Below are 20,154 nucleotides of genomic sequence, written 5' to 3'. Positions count from 1 at the left end.
TTTTTAAACTTTCTGTTTACCGCCGGCCCACTGACGTCACGACTAGTATCAACTAGCATGGGCGCGGCTAAGCTCCATTCAAGTGAACAGAGCTTAGCCCCGCCCACGCAAGTTGATACAAGTCGTGACGTCAGTGGGCCGGCAGCCCGGTGGTAAACAGTGAGACGGCCGCGGCGCTGCTGGAGCGCCGCTGCCTTCTCAAACAGCTGATCGGCGGGGGTCCCAGGTGTCGGACCCCCGCCGATCAGAAGCTGATGATCTATCCAGAGGATAGATCATCAGTTAAATGAAAGTGCAGAACCCCTTTAAGTAATTTAGAAATGTGCTATTTACACCACTCTCTATTAAATGAAATAAAAGTGTGTGAAAGTACAGTGACTCTTTATTGCCACTGCCCCTAAGGTTAGGTCCAAGAGAAAGAGAGGAACAGAGTGGCCCAGAGAAAGGCACGAGTAAGGGGAACCAGTCCCAGCACACCATAGACATGGTGGGTTCGGAGCACGAGAGGGATCTAGAGCAGCCAGCCACGGTAGAGCCCCGTAGTTACATCAGGCCTCATACACACTGGTCAGTAGCGGCCATCCTGTTGAATATAAGGTGCTGAAAAACAGATAACTGCCAAGCTTTAAAGGGGTTCTCCTCATACTGCTGATTGGTAGGCGTCCAACACCCAGATAGGTCATAAATACAGGAGAGCTCAGAGAACCCCATTAAGCCTCATTGAATAAAATATTAAAGAGTTTGTCCAGGTTCAGAGCTGAACCAGGACATATCCCCATTTCCACCCATACAGCCCATCTTATATGAGAATCGGAGCATTTCATGCTTTGATGCTCTCCCTTTCCCTGCGCGATATCACCTGTAACACATAGCAGTGTTCCTGGTGACGTCACCGGCACTGATGGGCGGGCTTTTTCGCTGCCCTACTCGTTTTAAAGGCTAGGGTGGCGCTAAAGCCCGCCCATTAGAGCCAGCGACGTCATCGGGATCACTGCTAGGCGAAAGCCTCCGCCTATCTTACCCATGGAGAGCCCTGTACATCACCAGATGCCCTGCGCAAGGGAGATCATCACAGCATAACATCTTATATGTGTTCTATGATCTATTGTGAATATAATATGGGTCTTTGAGATTTGGAAATCATTGCATTCTGCTTTTATTATATTTATGTACATTTTACACAGCGCCCCTACTCTTTTGGAATAGGTGTTGCATTTACTATGAGGGTTCGGTCATACGTTCAGGTTTCCTGTTGTAGTTTTGGAAGCAAAAACCAGTAGTGAATTCAATGAGAGGAAATTCTGTGTCTGTCCTTTATACTTTCTCTTGTTTTATGATCAACTCCTGTTTTCGGCTTCCAAAACTGCATCAGAAACCCTGACATGGCCGTACTCTTAAAGGGGTCGTCTGGTTTCCGATATTGATAATCTAACTGCAGCGGTTTGGAGAGACCACAGCTCTTGTATAAACGCTGCATTCTCTTCACTGTTTACATGCTTCCCGTTGACATGTAGAGCAGCGTTCACAGCGTTCACAGCGTCTCCATCCCATTCACTTGAATGAGACAGAGTGTAACTACAACTGCTCCTTCCCTTCAAGTAAATGGGATGGAGGAGCTGTTATTACACTGCTTGCCGCTGCAATGCCGATGGCGAGCAGGTAAACAGTGAAGAGCGCTGCAGTCTCTTCAAACAACTCTTTGGCGGAGGAGCAGTGAGTCAGACCCCCGCTGATCTGATATTGATGACCTATCCTGAAACCAGACAACCCCTTTGAGGATACAGACAAACAGTGTAAGGCCTCATGCACACGACAGTTTATTTTCACTGTCTGCAAAAACGGGGTCCGTAGGTCCGTGATCCGTGACCGTTTTTTCGTCCGTGGGTCTTCCTTGATTTTTGGAGGATCCACGGACATGAAAAAAAACGTCGTTTTGGTGTCCGCCTGGCCGTGCGGAGCCAAACGGATCCGTCCTGAATTACAATGCAAGTCAATGGGGACGGATCCGTTTGATGTTGACACAATATGGTGCCATTTCAAACGGATCCGTCCCCATTGACTTTCAATGTAAAGTCTGGAGTTCTTTTATACCATCGGATTGGAGTTTTCTCTAATCCGATGGTATATTTTAACTTGAAGCGTCCCCATCACCATGGGAACGCCTCTATGTTAGAATATACTGTCGGATATGAGCTACTTCGTGAAACTCAGATCCGACAGTATATTCTAACACAGAGGCGTTCCCATGGTGATGGGGACGCTTCAGGTTAGAATACACTACAAACTTTGTACAAGACTGCCCCCTGCTGCCTGGCAGCACCCGATCTCTTACAGGGGGCCGTGATCAGCACAATTAACTCCTCAGGTGCCGCACCTGAAGGGGTTAATTGTACTATCATATCCCCCTGTAAGAGATCAGGGCTGCCAGGCAGCAGGGGCAGACCCCCCCTCCCCAGTTTGAATATCGTTGGTGGCACAGTGTGCGCCCCCCATCGGGGCCCCCGTCCTCCCTCTAGTGTAATAAATCGTTGGTGGCACAGTGTGCGCCCCCCATCGGGCCCCCCTTCCTCCCTCTAGTGTAATAAATCGTTGGTGGCACAGTGTGCGCCCCCCATCGGGCCCCCCCTTCCTCCCTCTATTGTTATAAATCGTTGGTGGCACAGTGTGCGCCCCCCATCGGCCCCCCTCCCTCTATAGCAGTAACAACATTGGTGGCAGTGTGCGGCCTCCCATCCCCCCCCCCCCCCCCATCATTGGTGGCAGCGGAGTTCCGATCGGAGTCCCAGTTTAATCGCTGGGGCTCCGATCGGTAACCATGGCAACCAGGACGCTACTGCAGTCCTGGTTGCCATGGTTACTTAGCAATAGTACAATAGTAGAAGACTCATAGTTACCTGCTTGCTGCTGCGATGTCTGTGTCCGGCCGGGAGCTCCACCTACTGGTAAGTGAAAGGTCTGTGCGGCGCATTGCTAAAGAACTGTCACTTACCAGTAGGAGGAGCTCCCGGCCGGTCACAGACATCGCAGCAGCAAGCAGGTAAGTATGAATCTTCTACTGTTGTACTATTGCTAAGTAACCATGGCAACCAGGGCTGCAGTAGCTTCCTGGTTGCCATGGTTACCGATCGGAGCCCCACCGATTAAACTGGGACTCCGATCGGAACTCCGCTGCCACCAATGATGGGGGGGGGGGAATGGGAGGCCGCACACTGCCACCAATGTTGTTACTGCTATAGAGGGAGGGGGGCCGATGGGGGCGCACACTGTGCCACCAATGATATTCAAACTGGGGAGGGGGGGTCTGCTGCCTGGCAGCCCTGATCTCTTACAGGGGGATATGATAGTACAATTAACCCCTTCAGGTGCCGCACCTGAAGGGGTTAATTGTGCTATCATATCCCCCTGTAAGAGATCGGGTGCTGCCAGGCAGCAGGGGGCAGTCTTGTACAAAGTTTGTAGTGTATTCTAACTAGAAGCGTCCCCATCACCATGGGAACGCCTCTGTGTTAGAATATACTGTCGGATATGAGTTTTCACGAAGTGAAAACTTAGATCTGAAAAAGCTTTTATGCAGACGGATCTTCGGATCCGTCTGTATGAAAGCAACCTACAGGCCACGGATCACGGACACGGATGCCAATCTTGTGTGCATCCGTGTTCTTTCACGGACCCATTGACTTGAATGGGTCCGTGAACCGTTGTCCGTCAAAAAAATAGGACAGGTCATATTTTTTTGACGGACAGGATACACGGATCACGGCCTCGGCTGCAAAACGGTGCATTTTCCGATTTTTCCACGGACCCATTGAAAGTCAATGGGTCCGCGAAAAAAAACGGAAAGCGGCACAATGGCCACGGATGCACACAACGGTCGTGTGCATGAGGCCTAAGGGTCCATTCACACATCCGTGTGTGTTTTGCGGATCCACAGATCCCCAAAACACGGACAACGGCAATGTGCGGACCGCACATCGCCGGCACTAATAGAATATGCCTATTCTTGTCCGCAATTGTGGACAAGAATAGGGCATGTTCTATTTTTTTCGGGAACGGAAATGAATGGGTCCGGAGTTCCATTGTGCAAAATGCGGAACAGAATTGCGGACGTGTGAATGGACCCTTAATGTGGCTGTAATGATTTATTCCATTCTCTATTTTCCAGCAGGAAGGGAAAACAGAACTTTTTAAGCTGAAAAAAAAGGAGAGAAATCGAGCAGTGGCCTATAAGAGTCGGCAGAAGCAGACACAGCGAGCTGACACTCTACACCAGGTACAACATTTGTAGCGTGGAAGTTTACAATTTCCTGAGACCATTATCCTGAATGTGTATGAGAACATGGCCACTATATGCTCTGCAGTGGATAGCATGCTCCATATGCATACTCTCCTACATGTTAAAATCCAAAATGGGTAAATCTCTCCTTTCCACATAGAAAGTAATGCAGGGTGCCGTCACACATGTCCCCGTAACGGTGTGTGTTGCATCCTGATTGTCGTGCCATAACTATGATCTTTCTGATCGAAACGCGTTGGTTGAAAATTAATATCCTTGAACCGTGCAGATTACATTTTTATTATTTCGAGAATAAAGCATCAAGATTTTATTTCCTGGCCTGGAAATATATTTTTCTTGGACCCCATAACAGTGTGCCAGCCACAAATCCCCATAACAGTGTGCCTGCCACAGATCCCCATAACAGTGTGCCTGCCACAGATCCCCATAACAGTGTGCCTGCCACAGATCCCCATAACAGTGTGCCTGCCACAGATCCCCATAACAGTGTGCCTGCCACAGATCCCCATAACAGTGTGCCTGCCACAGATCCCCATAACAGTGTGCCTGCCACAGATCCCCATAACAGTGTGCCTGCCACAGATCCCCATAACAGTGTGCCTGCCACAGATCCCCATAACAGTGTGCCTGCCACAGATCCCTATAACAGTGTGCCTGCCACAGATCCCCATAACAGTGTGCCTGCCACAGATCCCCATAACAGTGTGCCTGCCACAGATCCCCATAACAGTGTGCCTGCCACAGATCCCCATAACAGTGTTCCTGCTGCAGATGTCTTCATAATAGTGTGCCTGCCACAGATCCCCCATAACAGTGTGCCTGCCACAGATCCCCCATAACAGTGTGCCTGCCACAGATCCCCCATAACAGTGTGCCTGCCACAGATGTCTCCATAAGGGGTCATTCACACAACCGTATGAATGAGTCTGCAACCGTTCCGCAATTTTGCGCAACCGGTGCGGACCCATTCATTTCAATAGGGCCGCAAAAGATGTGGACATCACACAGTGTACTGTCCAAATCCGTTGTTCCGTTACGCGCCCCCCCCCCCCCAAAAAAAAATATAGAGCATGTCCTATTATTGCAGATCTCCATAATAGTGTGCCTTCCACAGATCCCCATAACAGTGTGCCTGCCACAATGTCTCCATAACAGTGTTCCTACCACAGATACCCCCATAATGACTCCGTCACGTACAGTACTTACCTTTGGAAGGGAAATAGTAGGGTTTCTCTATTTTGTATTAATGTATTTTTGTGCATGCACAACAGGCTGAGACCTCCTGCCTTGTACAGCTCACATTCAGGGTTGTTCTGTGCACACCTAGTCTACCTGCACAAGGGTACGGGTTGTCTTTCTCTGCATTTCCACACTAAACCCTGAAAACGTTACTTATGTCTTTTGATGCGGATTTCATGCCCTTTTGCCCCAGATTCCACCTATGTATTAAGCCTCATTCATACGTCAGTGTTTCACGGACGTGTGCTGTACGTGTTCTCCATGGACAGCACACGTCTCTATTCCTTTTAATGTGTGTATTCACACATCAGTGTTTTAGCACGATCCGTGAGTCCGTTTTTTTTAGCATGGATGCAAGCTCTATTTTGTCCGTGTTCACGGATCCATCACGCCCATTATAGTCTATGGGTCAGTGAAAAACTGTGTTTCACGGATGATTAAAAAGAGATTCATTGAAAATTATTTTTCAGCTGTTCAGTGTCAGTGAAATACGGATGCAACACGGACAGCAAAAAACGGACCCACGGACCCAACACAGATCTGTCACAGGAGAAAACACGGATTGAACACGGTCCGTGTTACCACTGATCCAAAACTGACACAGACGTCTGCATGAGGTGTTAAAAAGGATGAAATCTGCACAAAAGAACCACACACAGAATTGACATGCTATAGATTTCAAAATCCACACGTCAGGTCAATTTCTGCTTGGAATAAAAAAGCAAAGTGTAGATGGGATTTGTGTAATCTCATACACTCTGCCGGTGCTGTACTACGCAGCAGTTTTTCCGCATGAGAATCCTTGTGTAAAAACCTGCATAATCCACAACATGTGCAAGTACCCTTAGGCCTCATTCACACGTCAGTGATTTCCATTAGTGATTTTGAGGCAAAACCAGGTGCAGTTCTGAACACAGAACAGGTGCAGATCTTTCCCTTAGGGCTTGTTCACACGAACATATGTGTTCCGTTTCCGTATCGCGGACCGCAAATGCGGATCCGCAATACACGGACAACGTTCCGTGTGAATTCAGCATCATGGATGCGGACCCATTCACTTGAATGGGTCTGCAAATCCAGAGATGCGGAACGGAACGCTACGGAAGCATAACAGAGTGCTTTCATGGGGTTCCATTCTGTACTTTCATTCCGCAAAAAAAGATAGAATGCTCTATCTTTTTGCGGAACAGAAGGATGCGGACCCATTCAAGTTGAAAGGGTCTGGATCCATCCCGGAGCCCACACGAACGTTCTCCATGCATTGGGGACCGCAAATTGTGGTGCCCAATGCACGGAACGGAACACATACATTCGTGTGAACAAGCCCTTATACCTTATGTCTGTGGAGGCTCCAATCTTGGTTTTGGCTCACAATCACTGATGGAAATCACTGAAGTGTGAATGAGGCTTTAGGGTAAGTTCACATGGAATTTTGCCACGGATCCTGCACCTGAAATCCACGTTGACAATGCCCCCAATCCACCTCTCACTGAAATCAGATCTAACAGAGAGAAGTAAAAATCGTGGGACAATCCTATTAATATAAAGAGGAATATAATATATATTTAAGATGAAGTCTTACACTCTGTAAAGGTGACTTCACACACGGCAGATTTTGTTTGCAGAACATTTCTGTGACTGAAAATCTGTTCCGTTCATCTGAATGGATCTTGCAGAAATCCATGTACAGTCGTGGCCAAAAGGTTTGAGAATGACACAAATATTAGTTTTCACAAAGTTTGCTGCTAAACTGCTTTTAGATCTTTGTTTCAGTTGTTTCTGTGATGTAGTGAAATATAATTACACGCACTTCATACGTTTCAAAGGCTTTTATCGACAATACTTGACATTTATGCAAAGAGTCAGTATTTGCAGTGTTGGCCCTTCTTTTTCAGGACCTCTGCAATTCGACTGGGCATGCTCTCAATCAACTTCTGGGCCAATTCCTGACTGATAGCAACCCATTCTTTCATAATCACTTCTTGGAGTTTGTCAGAATTAGTGGGTTTTTGTTTGTCCACCCGCCTCTTGAGGATTGACCACAAGTTCTCAATGGGATTAAGATCTGGGGAGTTTCCAGGCCATGGACCCAAAATGTCAACGTTTTGGTCCCCGAGCCACTTAGTTATCACTTTTGCCTTATGGCACGGTGCTCCATCGTGCTGGAAAATGCATTGTTCTTCACCAAACTGTTGTTGGATTGTTGGAAGAAGTTGCTGTTGGAGGGTGTTCTGGTACCATTCTTTATTCATAGCTGTATTTTTGGGCAAAATTGTGAGTGAGCCCACTCCCTTGGATCAGAAGCAACCCCACACATGAATGGTCTCGGGATGCTTTACTGTTGACATGACACAGGACTGATGGTAGCGCTCACCTTTTCTTCTCCGGACAAGCCTTTTTCCTGATGCCCTAAACAATCGGAAAGAGGCTTCATCGGAGAATATGACTTTGCCCCAGTCCTCAGGAGTCCATTCACCATATTTTCTGCAGAAGATCAATCTGTCCCTGATGTTTTTTTTGGAGAGAAGTGGCTTCTTTGCTGCCCTTCTTGACACCAGGCCATCTTCCAAAAGTCTTCGCCTCACTGTGCGTACAGATGCGCTCACACCTGCCTGCTGCCATTCCTGAGCAAGCTCTGCACTGGTGGCACTCCGATCCCGCAGCTGAATCCTCTTTAGGAGACGATCCTGGCGCTTGCTGGACTTTCTTGGACGCCCTGAAGCCTTCTTAACAAGAATTGAACCTCTTTCCTTGAAGTTCTTGATGATCCTATAAATTTTTGATTGAGGTGCAATCTTAGTCTGACATAATGATCCCCAGCCTTGTGCTCATCAACATTGTCACCTGAGTTAACAAGATGATTACTGAAATGATCTCAGCAGGTCCTTTAATGACAGCAATGAAATGCAGTGGAAAGTTTTTTTTGGGATTAAGTTAAAGAAGGACTATGCAATTCATCTGATCACTCTTCATAACATTCTGGAGTATATGCAAATTGCTATTATAAAAACTTAAGCAGCAACTTTTCCAATTTCCAATATTTATGTAATTCTCAAAACTTTTTGCCACGACTGTACTTATTGCTAAAACAACCCCATTCAGTTGAATGGAACTGACTCTGTCAGTAGTTTTTCACGGACCTATAGACTTCAGTGGGCATGTTTAGTCTGCACGATGGACCAAAGTATTGCATGCTTCTGTGGTTTCACCACTGACACGTGTGAGTAAACACAATAAAATCAATGCGTCTATGATTCTCTGAATTTGGGGTACTATATCTACTTATGGAGTGCCTTAATCGGCGTGAGGAGTCTTATACACCAGGCAATGCTCCTCTAGAATTTTGGGAAGAAGGGATGTAAATGAGCTCTTAACAAGCTCTGCCTCTGATGCCATCAGCTAGCCTAGAAGTCAATGTTCGAAGGAGAGATAGTACCCCTCCAAATCCTGACCTAGGCCTCTGACTCAGTTAAGCCAGTACTCCCTGCTCTGCACTGATGAGGGACAATCACCCTGAAACAGCTGACTGCAGATGAGATTCTGTCTTTATTAATATTATCTAAGTTATGCTTCAGGGCCTGTAAAAGGTTGAACATTGACTTATAGGATAGCTACCTTACATCTGGTGGCATTAGAGGCAGAGCTTATTAGGAGCTCATTCCCATACCTTCTTCTGTGTTTCTCTGATATATGAATGAAGCCGGAATAGGTTTTTGCTACAGGTGATATTTGATCTTACAAGTCTCAAATTTGGTATGGGGGCACCGCGCATATATATAAATGAAGTAAAGGGGGAATAATTAGAGTTAGCAAGAATGCTGATGTTTTACCTTATTTTCTAGATATTCTTTATATGTCCTCCTTGCGGCTATGGGTGGCTCCGCTTGTGGAGTGGTTGGGGGTATAAGTGGAATACTTGTTCGCAGGGCTTCGGGGGTTCTCCGCTGCTGATGGCATACAAAGTTCTGCTGGAGTCTTTTTCCAAAAGTGCTTTCCAAGGCTGGCCCCGGCCGGCGGCACAGCCTTTACTTTCGGATTTTAATTTTGCTGTGCTCACTAAGGAGAGCGGGTGACGTCACCGGAGCTACAATTCCTCACAGACACCAAAAAGAGTGAGTTCATCCAACGCGTTTCTAGCACTACGGTGCTCTTCATCAGGGATTCCTCCATGTGCCTTCTTCGTCTGTCTTTTATCAGCTGCGGTGTTTGTCTATTTAACCCCTACAATACACACAAAAACAATTGGATTGATAGACGTTCCTATAATACTTAGATAATCACAGCCTGATGAACGTTTAAAATTAAAAAACAAAGCTTTATTTAAAGTCTGTTTAAAAAGAGGGTGGGGAAACCCATATGTCACAATCTGTGACCATCAGGCAACTAATCTTAGAAATGTATACAGAGAGGGGAGCAAATATCTCTGCACATTGGGAAGATTAGGGTAAGACCCGACTTGCTAGCTGGAATAGCTATGCATCTGCAGGTCGGGGTAAAGGGACACTAAAGTCAGTGTGAATGGATGCACTATGTGTGTATCACCAGTGATCCTGTAGGATGTATATACACAGATAAGGTTGTGCCACCTGGTATATGTAACCAGGAATGTTCAATACATTAGATCGCACTGCCTCTGTCAAATAACAGTCTCAAAGGACTTGCAACCACTAAATGTAGTGCAGATGACAGATCAGTCTTTAATGTGTATTGCTGATGGTAAATACCTAGGTCACAGCCTTATATCCGCAGCCAGTGTTGGCTAAATACAACCACTCAGAGCCAATTGATTTAGCTCCATTCACACACATCAAAGCCAGTATATTTTGGCTCATCCATTCATCACATGCATACTCCAAGGCTGACTAAAGGGTTAATTGCATCTAGTGCAGTCCTGCCTAAAGAGCTGTATCCTGATACAATGTATTAGCTCTACGCGTTTCTACGTGACCTGTTATTATCACGCATCTTCAGGAGCTTATTGTTTGCTAATGTCAAAACAGTAGAGCCGCACTGTGATGTGCTATGGCTATTGGTGCTGTAATGGCCGCACGCGGCCGATAGAACGCCGAGTTCATATGGACGAGGCCCCGCCCACCAGGAGGAGTGTCCCAGTACCGTCTCCAATCAGAAGTAGGGGCGGGATCTCTAGCTCCGCCCTCTGACCGGCCGATGCCGAAATTGATTCCAACACTTCCTGACATGAATTGCGTTTTACGCAGTAACAGGGGGAGTGAAATTCGCGGCCCATATACTGTCATTTAAGACCGGAGCAAATCCACACAGGGGGTGCCCTCATGATTCATAAACAGAAAAAAGACAGGTACCGCTCACACCCATGTCGTGTGACATCCAAGGGGAGGGGTGAATTACAACACTGATGGACTCAAAAAAGCATCACTGTTGCACGCAGCTCAGGTTGGATATGTATATATAATATACATCCAGAATGTATAGATGCACATCGATATATACATAGGGTCTGTATATGTATATATCGATGTGCATCTATACATTCTGGATGTATATTATATATACATATCCAACCTGAGCTGCGTGCAACAGTGATGCTTTTTTGAGTCCATCAGTGTTGTAATTCACCCCTCCCCTTTGATGTCACACGACATGGGTGTGAGCGGTACCTGTCTTTTTTCTGTTTATGAATCATGAGGGCACCCCCTGTGTGGATTTGCTCCGGTCTTAAATGACAGTATATGGGCCGCGAATTTCACTCCCCCTGTTACTGCGTAAAACGCAATTCATGTCAGGAAGTGTTGGAATCAATTTCGGCATCGGCCGGTCAGAGGGCGGAGCTAGAGAGCCCGCCCCTACTTCTGATTGGAGACGGTACCAAGACACTCCTCCGGGTGGGCGGGGCCTCGTCCATATGAATTCGGCGTTCTATCGGCCGCGTGCGGCCATTACAGCGCCAATAGCCATAGCACATCACAGTGCGGCTCTACTGTTTTGACATTAGCAAACAATAAGCTCCTGAAGATGCGTGATAATAACAGGTCACGTAGAAACGCGTAGAGCTAATACATTGTATCAGGATACAGCTCTTTAGGCAGGACTGCACTAGATGCAATTAACCCTTTAGTCAGCCTTGGAGTATGCATGTGATGAATGGATGAGCCAAAATATACTGGCTTTGATGTGTGTGAATGGAGCTAAATCAATTGGCTCTGAGTGGTTGTATTTAGCCAACACTGGCTGCGGATATAAGGCTGTGACCTAGGTATTTACCATCAGCAATACACACTAAAGACTGATCTGTCATCTGCACTACATTTAGTGGTTGCAAGTCCTTTGAGACTGTTATTTGACAGAGGCAGTGCGATCTAATGTATTGAACATTCCTGGTTACATATACCAGGTGGCACAACCTTATCTGTGTATATACATCCTACAGGATCACCGGTGATACACACATAGTGCATCCATTCACACTGACTTTAGTGTCCCTTTACCCCGACCTGCAGATGCATAGCTATTCCAGCTAGCAAGTCGGGTCTTACCCTAATCTTCCCAATGTGCAGAGATATTTGCTCCCCTCTCTGTATACATTTCTAAGATTAGTTGCCTGATGGTCACAGATTGTGACATATGGGTTTCCCCACCCTCTTTTTAAACAGACTTTAAATAAAGCTTTGTTTTTTAATTTTAAACGTTCATCAGGCTGTGATTATCTATTTAACCCCTACCCTGCTGTGACATATTCAATCCAAACCAAAAAGCTTGATTTCTTTATTTAGCCCCTGGGTTCCATTGAATCCATATTAAAGATCCACTGTGTCTCTTTTTTAGACATATGTTTAATATAGTCTCCGCCACGTATGTCCATCCCAAATTTTTCAAACCTGTGTCGTTTTTTGTGCCTCTGTGTCGGTTTTTGTAGTGCCTGGACAGCGGGTGATCATCATTCTTCTTTTTTATGTTGTATAGGTGCTCGCTAATTCTTTTTTTCAGTAGCCTTTTAGTACGGCCTACATAGATCTTCTCGCACGGGCATTCTATTATGTAGATGACCCTTTTTGTATTGCAAGATATGTGGCCTTTTATTTGAAATGTATATGTACCACTTTTATTTTCTATATCTGACCGTTTTTTATTAGGTGTCTGTCTGCATCCTGCACATTTTTTACACGGATAAAAACCTGTCATTGGATTCTTTGATAATATCTTATTGGTTATTACTGCGCATTTTTTTTGTTGGTGCAATTATGTTCCCGATATTAGCTGCCTTCTTATATACAAATGCTGGTACTTCTGGTATTAATTCTCCGCTCCATTTGTCTTCCCTCAATACATCCCAATGTCTGCCCACTATTTTCCTGAGGATATGTGTTTGGGAGTTGAAAGGGATTATGATTGGTGGTATTTGTGTATTACCATACCTATCCCCCACTGCTCCCTTCTTCTCCCTATTACTCTCCCCCAATAATTGCGTTCTTTCCAACATCCTAATTTCCCCTTTCTGCACTGTTTGTTAATTTCATACCCTCTGTCCTCGAATTTATTCTGTAATTTTTCTGCCTCCTTATCATATTCATCGACATCTGTGCAGTTTCTCCTCAGGCACATAAATTAACTTCTAGGGATATTGTCTAGCCACCGAGGGAGATGGCAGCTAGTTCGTGATATGTAACTGTTGGAATCTGTGGGTTTTTCATAGGTTTTTGTTAGGATCTTGTTTTTCTCCACATAAATTGTAAGGGCCAGGAAATTGACCTCTCTAAAATAAAAACCACATCATCAATAAAACGCCGCCAGAGGACGAGGCCCGCCCGGAGCTCACCGTTGGGGTGGATGGATTCTTCTTCCCACTGACAAATTTGCGAACTCCGGTGCGAACCTCGCCCCCATCGCGGTCCCCCACATCTTGAGGTAAAATTTGTCTTTGAATCTAAATTTTTTTTGGGGTAAAATAAAAAAATATGCATTCCCCTATGAAGTCTATCTGAGTATTTGAAAGGTATCCCTCCTGTACTAGGAAGTGTTTGGCTGCTGCACAGCCTTTTTCAGTCTCTATAACTGTATATAGGGATTTGACGTCGAGGGTCCCTATTATGTCCCCTTCAATCCACGTAATGTCTTCCAGTATCTGCAGTATATGTTTAGTGTCCTTCAAGTATGCATATAAGTTCTGGACACATGGTTGCAGATACTGGTCGACATACCTGGATAGGGCACTGGTAAGGCATTCTACCCCGGAAACTATAGGTCTCCCAGGTGGTTTACTTGTATCTTTATGGATCTTTGGATTCTGGTAGAATATCGCCATTTTGGGATGTTTGATATTAATGAATACACTTTCCTGCTTATTAAGAATACCTTCTTTACATGCATTCTGGACTAGGAGTTGCAATTCTTTCTTATATCTCACCGTTGGGTCGTCCTTTAGCACTTTATATGTTTTACTATCATTCAATATTTTCAGTGCCTCTTCTTCATAATCTTTTTTATCCAATATAATGATATCCCCCCCCCCCCTGTCCCTCGGGGGCGGATGATTATATTATTATTCTTCTGCATACTAATCATAGCTTCCCTTTCTGCCTTGGTTACGTTCCCCATATATTTCCTCCTTTTGTAATCATTCATTTTTGTGTTCATTTTTCTAATGTCCCTCGTTACCAGATTGGAGAACGTGTTTAGAGTTACTGAGTATTCATTTATTGGGTCAAAGCGGGATTTCACTTTTAAATCGGTGTGTTTATAAGTTTCACCTTCCTCTTTTCTTTCACCTTCTTCTACATTCTCCTTATGCTTGTTATTACCCTTGTTTTTATTGTTATTATTTTTTTCCTCTTTTTTTAGGTGGTATTTTATCAGGGCTAACCGTCTTGCAAATTTCCTCACCCCAATGAAGGCTTCGAATTTGTTGAAATATGTAGTCTGTGCAAACCTTAACCCTTTTTTCAGAATTTTTTGTTCATTGTATTTCAGGATATGGCTATTTAAATTGTATTGTATGTACATTATCCTCCTTATCCTCTCGCTCCATTTCTATTTTTTGTGATTTCTTCCGTAGCTTCTTCTTTTGGGCGAGTTGCCCGCCTATACATCCTCTTTTGAATTGCCTTTTTTGCATGCCTTGAAAAAATCCTGTTTTACTGTTTTCTTTATAGTGGTCTTCTTTCTGTCTCTATTTTTAGTCTTATTATTAGTACTCTCTTTAGGTTTCTTTGGTCTAACTGATCTTTCTACGACACTGTTTTTTAACGTATTCAAATGACTCAGATACTGTCTATTTTCCTCTCCATCCTCTCCATGCTCTAAACTCTGTTCTCCTTCTGATTCTACTCAGTGTTCTTCGCCCCCCATTCATAATTTCTATTGGATTCGCCTGCAACACGCTATATCTATTCTCCATAGGGGTAAAACCTCCCCTAGCTCCACATTCAGGGTCCCTATCTTTAGATGCCTCTTTTTGTAGCTTCCTTTCTACCGAAATAGGGGCCGTTAGTGGGATACTGTCATCCTCTACGTCATGGACTGTAAATAACGATGACACATCGTCTAGTTCTTCTTTATTTGTTGTGACGTATTCATCTAGGGTCTTACAAGTCATTCATTGACCATGACACATTTCTTCTCCGCCATATGGCACAAAGCAGGCTATTGTTCCATAGATTTTGCCATGCCTTTACAATGCAATGTATTTGGCATTTAATGGCATTTGGTTTGAAAGAGAATATACCACAGCAAGGCCTGCAGACAATGTCCTGTGATTTACAAGTAACATGGATTAGTGGTACTCTATTGAAATATACTATCACTAAGCAACACGGAGAAACATGTGGGTGGATATTGCTTGAGCAATGTTCGCTGTCTCATCTTGTTCCGATGCTTTACAACTGTCCAACCATCCACCCCATGGAAAAACCACGAATACTGATGTCATGGAAAGTCTCTCAGGTATATTATCTGACAGCTCCGTCCATCATAGTGTCAGCCATGGATAAAGTCACGTAATGTCGAGTAGGAAGATATACCCTATAAGAACTTTAGAACTTATCTTTGTATGTTTGAGGTCCTTGTAGAATATAAAGTGCAGCAAAATAATTGGACTCTGGTGCCTAGGGTCCAACAGTAAAATTCATTCTAGGGGCCCACCGTACAGCTACATGCAAATATTACCTGCTCACGTGGTGGCAGGCATCAGCAAGAAGCAAGATGATTCATTATGGGGGACCCTGCAGCGACTTCAAGAAGGCAGGTCCCTAATGAACGAGGATGCTAGCTGACCTACCTCTGTACCTACAAGTCCCCTCAGCCACCTGATTCATCTGTAATAATAGACTGGGTAGATTGTTAAATAATCTACCCAGGTTTTATATGAGCATAGACTGGTTGAAATGCTGTCTGCTGCCTATCTATATGTAATGCAGTAAGTTCTTCTGTGCCATGTGCCACTTGTGCAGGTGTGGGGGTTCAGGGACCCACCTTACTTAGGGGCCCAACAGGGGTTTTACCTGCTCCCCTGTGAGCGGGTCTGAGCCTGAAAATATATGAAGTCCATATAGTTTTATTTCTACTGACAATTTACCGTTAAGAGGTTTTTTAGAGAGAGCCACGCATGCTCAGCCAACTCTTCCTTTGCTGAGGTCAAGAGAAGAGGGCCCATACTTGAGCTAGGCTTGACCTGCACCTATCATTTATGGCATGTCCTGTGGATGTGGCTATAAATTTCCAGATGAGAACCACCTGTAAAGCTAATTAGCTGATTACTGTATTTTGCATCTTTCTTTTGCAGGAGTTTGAGAAATTAGAGAAGGACAACGCTGCCCTCTGCAAAGAGATTCAGAAGCTGCAACAAGAGCAAATCTACTGGACAAAAGTCTTACAGCGACATGAGGACACCTGTATTCTTCTGTCACCTGATATCATTCTGGAGTTACTCAAGCCGGAGCCGTCATTTTCTTCCAACAATAGGGAGCAATTTACTGACTTTTAAATATCATGGAAGGAGACACATTGTTTCAACACCTAACACCTCTGTACCATGTTTATTGCCTTCCTAATGTCAATTTGCTTACCCAACCATTTTTTAAATCTAATATCCATGTCCTTTCTTCTAAAAGGTCTACTGAATAGTTCAAAGCTGACATATTCAAACTGGTGTTCTAGAACATATCCCCATCGCATTGAACAAGGTGTCGAAGCTGCAGATTGCATGTTACAGTTTAAATGACTGAAATATGGGTTATGTTAAATATTTTCCCATAAAACTACCATATTTTTCATCCCCGTAAGATGCACCTGCCCATAAGACGCACCTAGTAAAATAAGAAAATAAATATATATTTCATTAGACCTCCAGTGTTACTCAGACCTCAGATCAGCCCCCCAATATTAATCAGACCTCAGCTCAAACCCCCAATGTTACTCAGACCTTAGCTCAGGGCCCCAATGTTACTCAGACCTCAGCTCAGTCTCCCAATGTTATGCAGACCTCAGCTCAGACTCCCAATGTTACTCAGACCTCAGCTCAGACTCCCAATGTTACTCAAACCTCAGCTCAGGGCCACAATGTTACTCAGACCTCAGCTCAGACTCCCAATGTTACTCAGACCTCAGCTCAGACTCCCAATGTTACTCAAACCTCAGCTCAGGGCCACAATGTTACTCAGACCTCAGCTCAGACTCCCAATGTTACTCAGAACTCAGCTCAGACTCCCAATGTTACTCAAACCTCAGCTCAGGGCCACAATGTTACTCAGACCTCAGAGCCCCAGTCAGACCTCCAATATTTATCAGACCCTCAATGTTAATAGAACCCGAAATCAGTCCTCAGCTCAGACTCCCAATGTTATTAGTCCCCAATCAGACCTCTGATCAGACCCCCAATGTTAATAAGACCCCCATTCAGACATCAGATCAGACCCCCAATATTAATAAAACCCTCAAGTTAAGGAGAGCTCAGATCAGACAAAAAATATAACAACTCACCTCTCCTGTTCTGGGTGCCACTGCTCCTGAGATCCAGCGTTCTTCCTGCCCCACTGTGCGGTGACCTGACCCTCCCGCACACTGTGGGCTCACAGAGCACGCCTACATCCTCACGCTGTGTGCAGGTCACAGCACAGTGTGCGGCACTGACAGAAGAAGACCAGGAAGTGGTGACTACGGAGCCCGCACAGGTAGCGCTATATTCACCGCTCCCCTTTTCCATTGTACTAATGAGCGCTTCAATAATGGAAGCAGTCATTAGTATTCACCCTATAAGATGTACTGATATTTTTCCCCCCACTTTGGGGGCGCAAAAATTTTGTCTTATAGGGTGAACCATACGGTATATATCAATCTGCTCAGATACTATATACCATGCTGATGCACCAGATGCACTGCCTGGTGGGGTAAAATATTTTAGATAAGGGGCATAATGTGTTAACTATAAAAGAAACATTACTCACCTTGCTGATATCCCACTGCTGCTGTTCCAATGCTTACAGGGTACTTGCAGGTCTCTACTTCCTGGGGCCAGCACGACACAGGACATGGCTGGAGCGGTCAGGGGAGCACTAAGGTGAATAATGTTTATTTTATTCTTTTAACCCATTCAGCCCATTATAATTTTTTTATCCAGCTGGACAACCTTTTAAGCATAACTAATTCATATGCTATTTTTCCTAAATAGGCTCAGAGTGAGATTTATCAAATCTGCTTCGCCAGTTTGGTGACATAAATATGTTGTAATCTGTAATCGTAGCCTACTTTTTACTCCACGTCTGAAAGTGACAAGGCTCACCAAATGTCGCTTGCAGTTAACACTTACAACACTTTTATGTCTCATTTAGGGTCCATTCACACGTCCGCAATGCGGAACGGAAATACGGACCCATTCATTTCTATGGGGCAGCACAATTGCGGACAAGAATAGGCATATTCTATTAGTGCCGGCAATGTGAGGTCCGCAAAATGCGGAACGCACACTGCCTCTGTCCGTGTTTTGCGGACCTCCCCTGTTTCCCTTCATGCAACTATACAGCTAAGTGATATAATTCTGGCTGCCTGTAGCCACCACTAGGGGGAGTTTATCACTGTAATTAAGCCATCTTCAGGAAACTCACCCATAGTAATGGCAAAAGGTTGTTAGAAATGTGTCATTTACGGCCTGTTTCACACTGGCAGCAGAGCTTTCCGGCAGGGAAGTGGACGGACAATCAGTGGTATTTGTCTGGCAGTTTCTCGGCACATTTGCTGGATTGAGGATGGATCAGTAAACGCTAGTGTGCAACAGCCTAACTCCAGCTGTGTGAATGGACATTTGGAGGGAAACTGAGCCCTATGAGCACAAAATCTTGAACTGATTAAGAAAAAAAAATAACACGATTCTATTATTCACAAAATGGCTCTGAACCAAAGTTCATTACATTACCATCAGCTTTCTCTGGCGATTGTTTTTACGCAGAATACTGTACTTTGTTGAACAAATACACCAACCATGCGCAGTGTCTGAATCTGACCATCAGAACGTATTCTGGATTTATAATACTAAATGTATGAATTTTAATATTAAAAATGAAAAGCTAAGAAAATACGCTGAACTAGTGTGGTCCCTTTTGCTCTGCACATGTTAAAAAGCATTTGTCTGCATGATCAACCCTATTAAACCAGACATACTGCCCGGTAGGGTTGATCATGCCGATTAAAACCATACATTTCTTTTGTCTTGTGTGCGTTTTGACGTATTGTCGTATTGTCTTAATCATGACCTTATCACTGTACTCTGTACACTCACCCCTCCACTTGTGGGCAGCACAGCAACATTACCAAAGCAGTGCTCCAAGGACTCTGGCTGGCTCCTTGGTGCTGTAACTTGCTCATTTGCATATAAATAAAAACACAGATATCTCTGCAGCTGTTCAACAAACAGACAAAACAAAGTATGCCTTGTTTAATAGGGTCAATCACGCTGATAGATGCTCTTTAAGTGTGTTATTTTGCATACTCCTGTGGAACTCATTTTCTTTATGCGTCTGTTTCATTTTTTTGCAGACCGTATGCAGAAACAGTGATTTCAATGGGTCCGCCAACATAATGGAAGTTACTTTGTGTGTATTCCGTTTCTGTATGTCCTTTCCACAAAAAATAGAAAATTTCCTATTATTGTCTCCATTACGGACAAGGATAGGACTGTTCTATTAGGTGCCAGCTGTTCCGTTCTGCAAAAAACGGAATGCACACGGACGTCATCTGTATTTTTTTGCGGATCCGTGTGCATGAAGCCCTAAGAGTGGGTATATTATCGTACTGAAGGTGTTATTTTGAACTTGAATTCAGGCATTTACATTTTCCTGTAAATTAGGATTTAGGGGCTGTTAAATTATGAATATTATTGACGCGAAAGATTTGGCCTTTTCAAAGGTCCCTTTGCTCAGGCCAACTGACAAGCAGTTATCTGTAACAAGCCATTTGTTCTTCATAATTGCATGATCACCTCCGCTGTATAGGAATAAGCTACTCCATACAAAGTCATTGCTTCTAGAGAGCAGATCTTTGTTTCTACAGGATGATCTGCTGCCCAGAAACAATGATTTTGGTGTCCACATCATTGCTGCGTTCACTATTATACAGTTACTCAATTATCAGGAAGTAGCATTCCTAGGAACGCTCAC

The 20,154-nt window shown here is 44.5% G+C and overlaps 1 protein-coding gene across 2 annotated transcripts in view; it reads left to right on the top strand.

Moving 5' to 3' along the window:
• The window catches only part of BATF2 (basic leucine zipper ATF-like transcription factor 2), a 32,588-nt gene extending 13,392 nt beyond the window's left edge, over positions 1-19,196 (top strand). Inside the window, exons 2-3 of one of the 2 annotated variants that reach the window (XM_044270292.1) lie at positions 4,166-4,270; positions 16,290-19,196. In XM_044270292.1, the coding sequence (XP_044126227.1) occupies positions 4,166-4,270; positions 16,290-16,490 (306 nt within the window). In that variant the 3' untranslated portion in view covers positions 16,491-19,196. Of the gene's footprint in view, positions 1-4,162; positions 4,271-16,289 lie in introns of both variants that reach the window. The other variant, XM_044270291.1, reaches the window with a different exon arrangement.
• The last annotated feature ends 958 nt before the right edge of the window (positions 19,197-20,154 follow it).

This window comes from Bufo gargarizans, chromosome 10 (assembly GCF_014858855.1).
Source record: "Bufo gargarizans isolate SCDJY-AF-19 chromosome 10, ASM1485885v1, whole genome shotgun sequence".
NCBI classification, from domain to species: domain Eukaryota; kingdom Metazoa; phylum Chordata; class Amphibia; order Anura; family Bufonidae; genus Bufo; species Bufo gargarizans.
The sequence above is the reverse complement of the archived record's forward strand: the minus strand, read 5'-3'. Positions and strand labels throughout refer to the sequence as shown.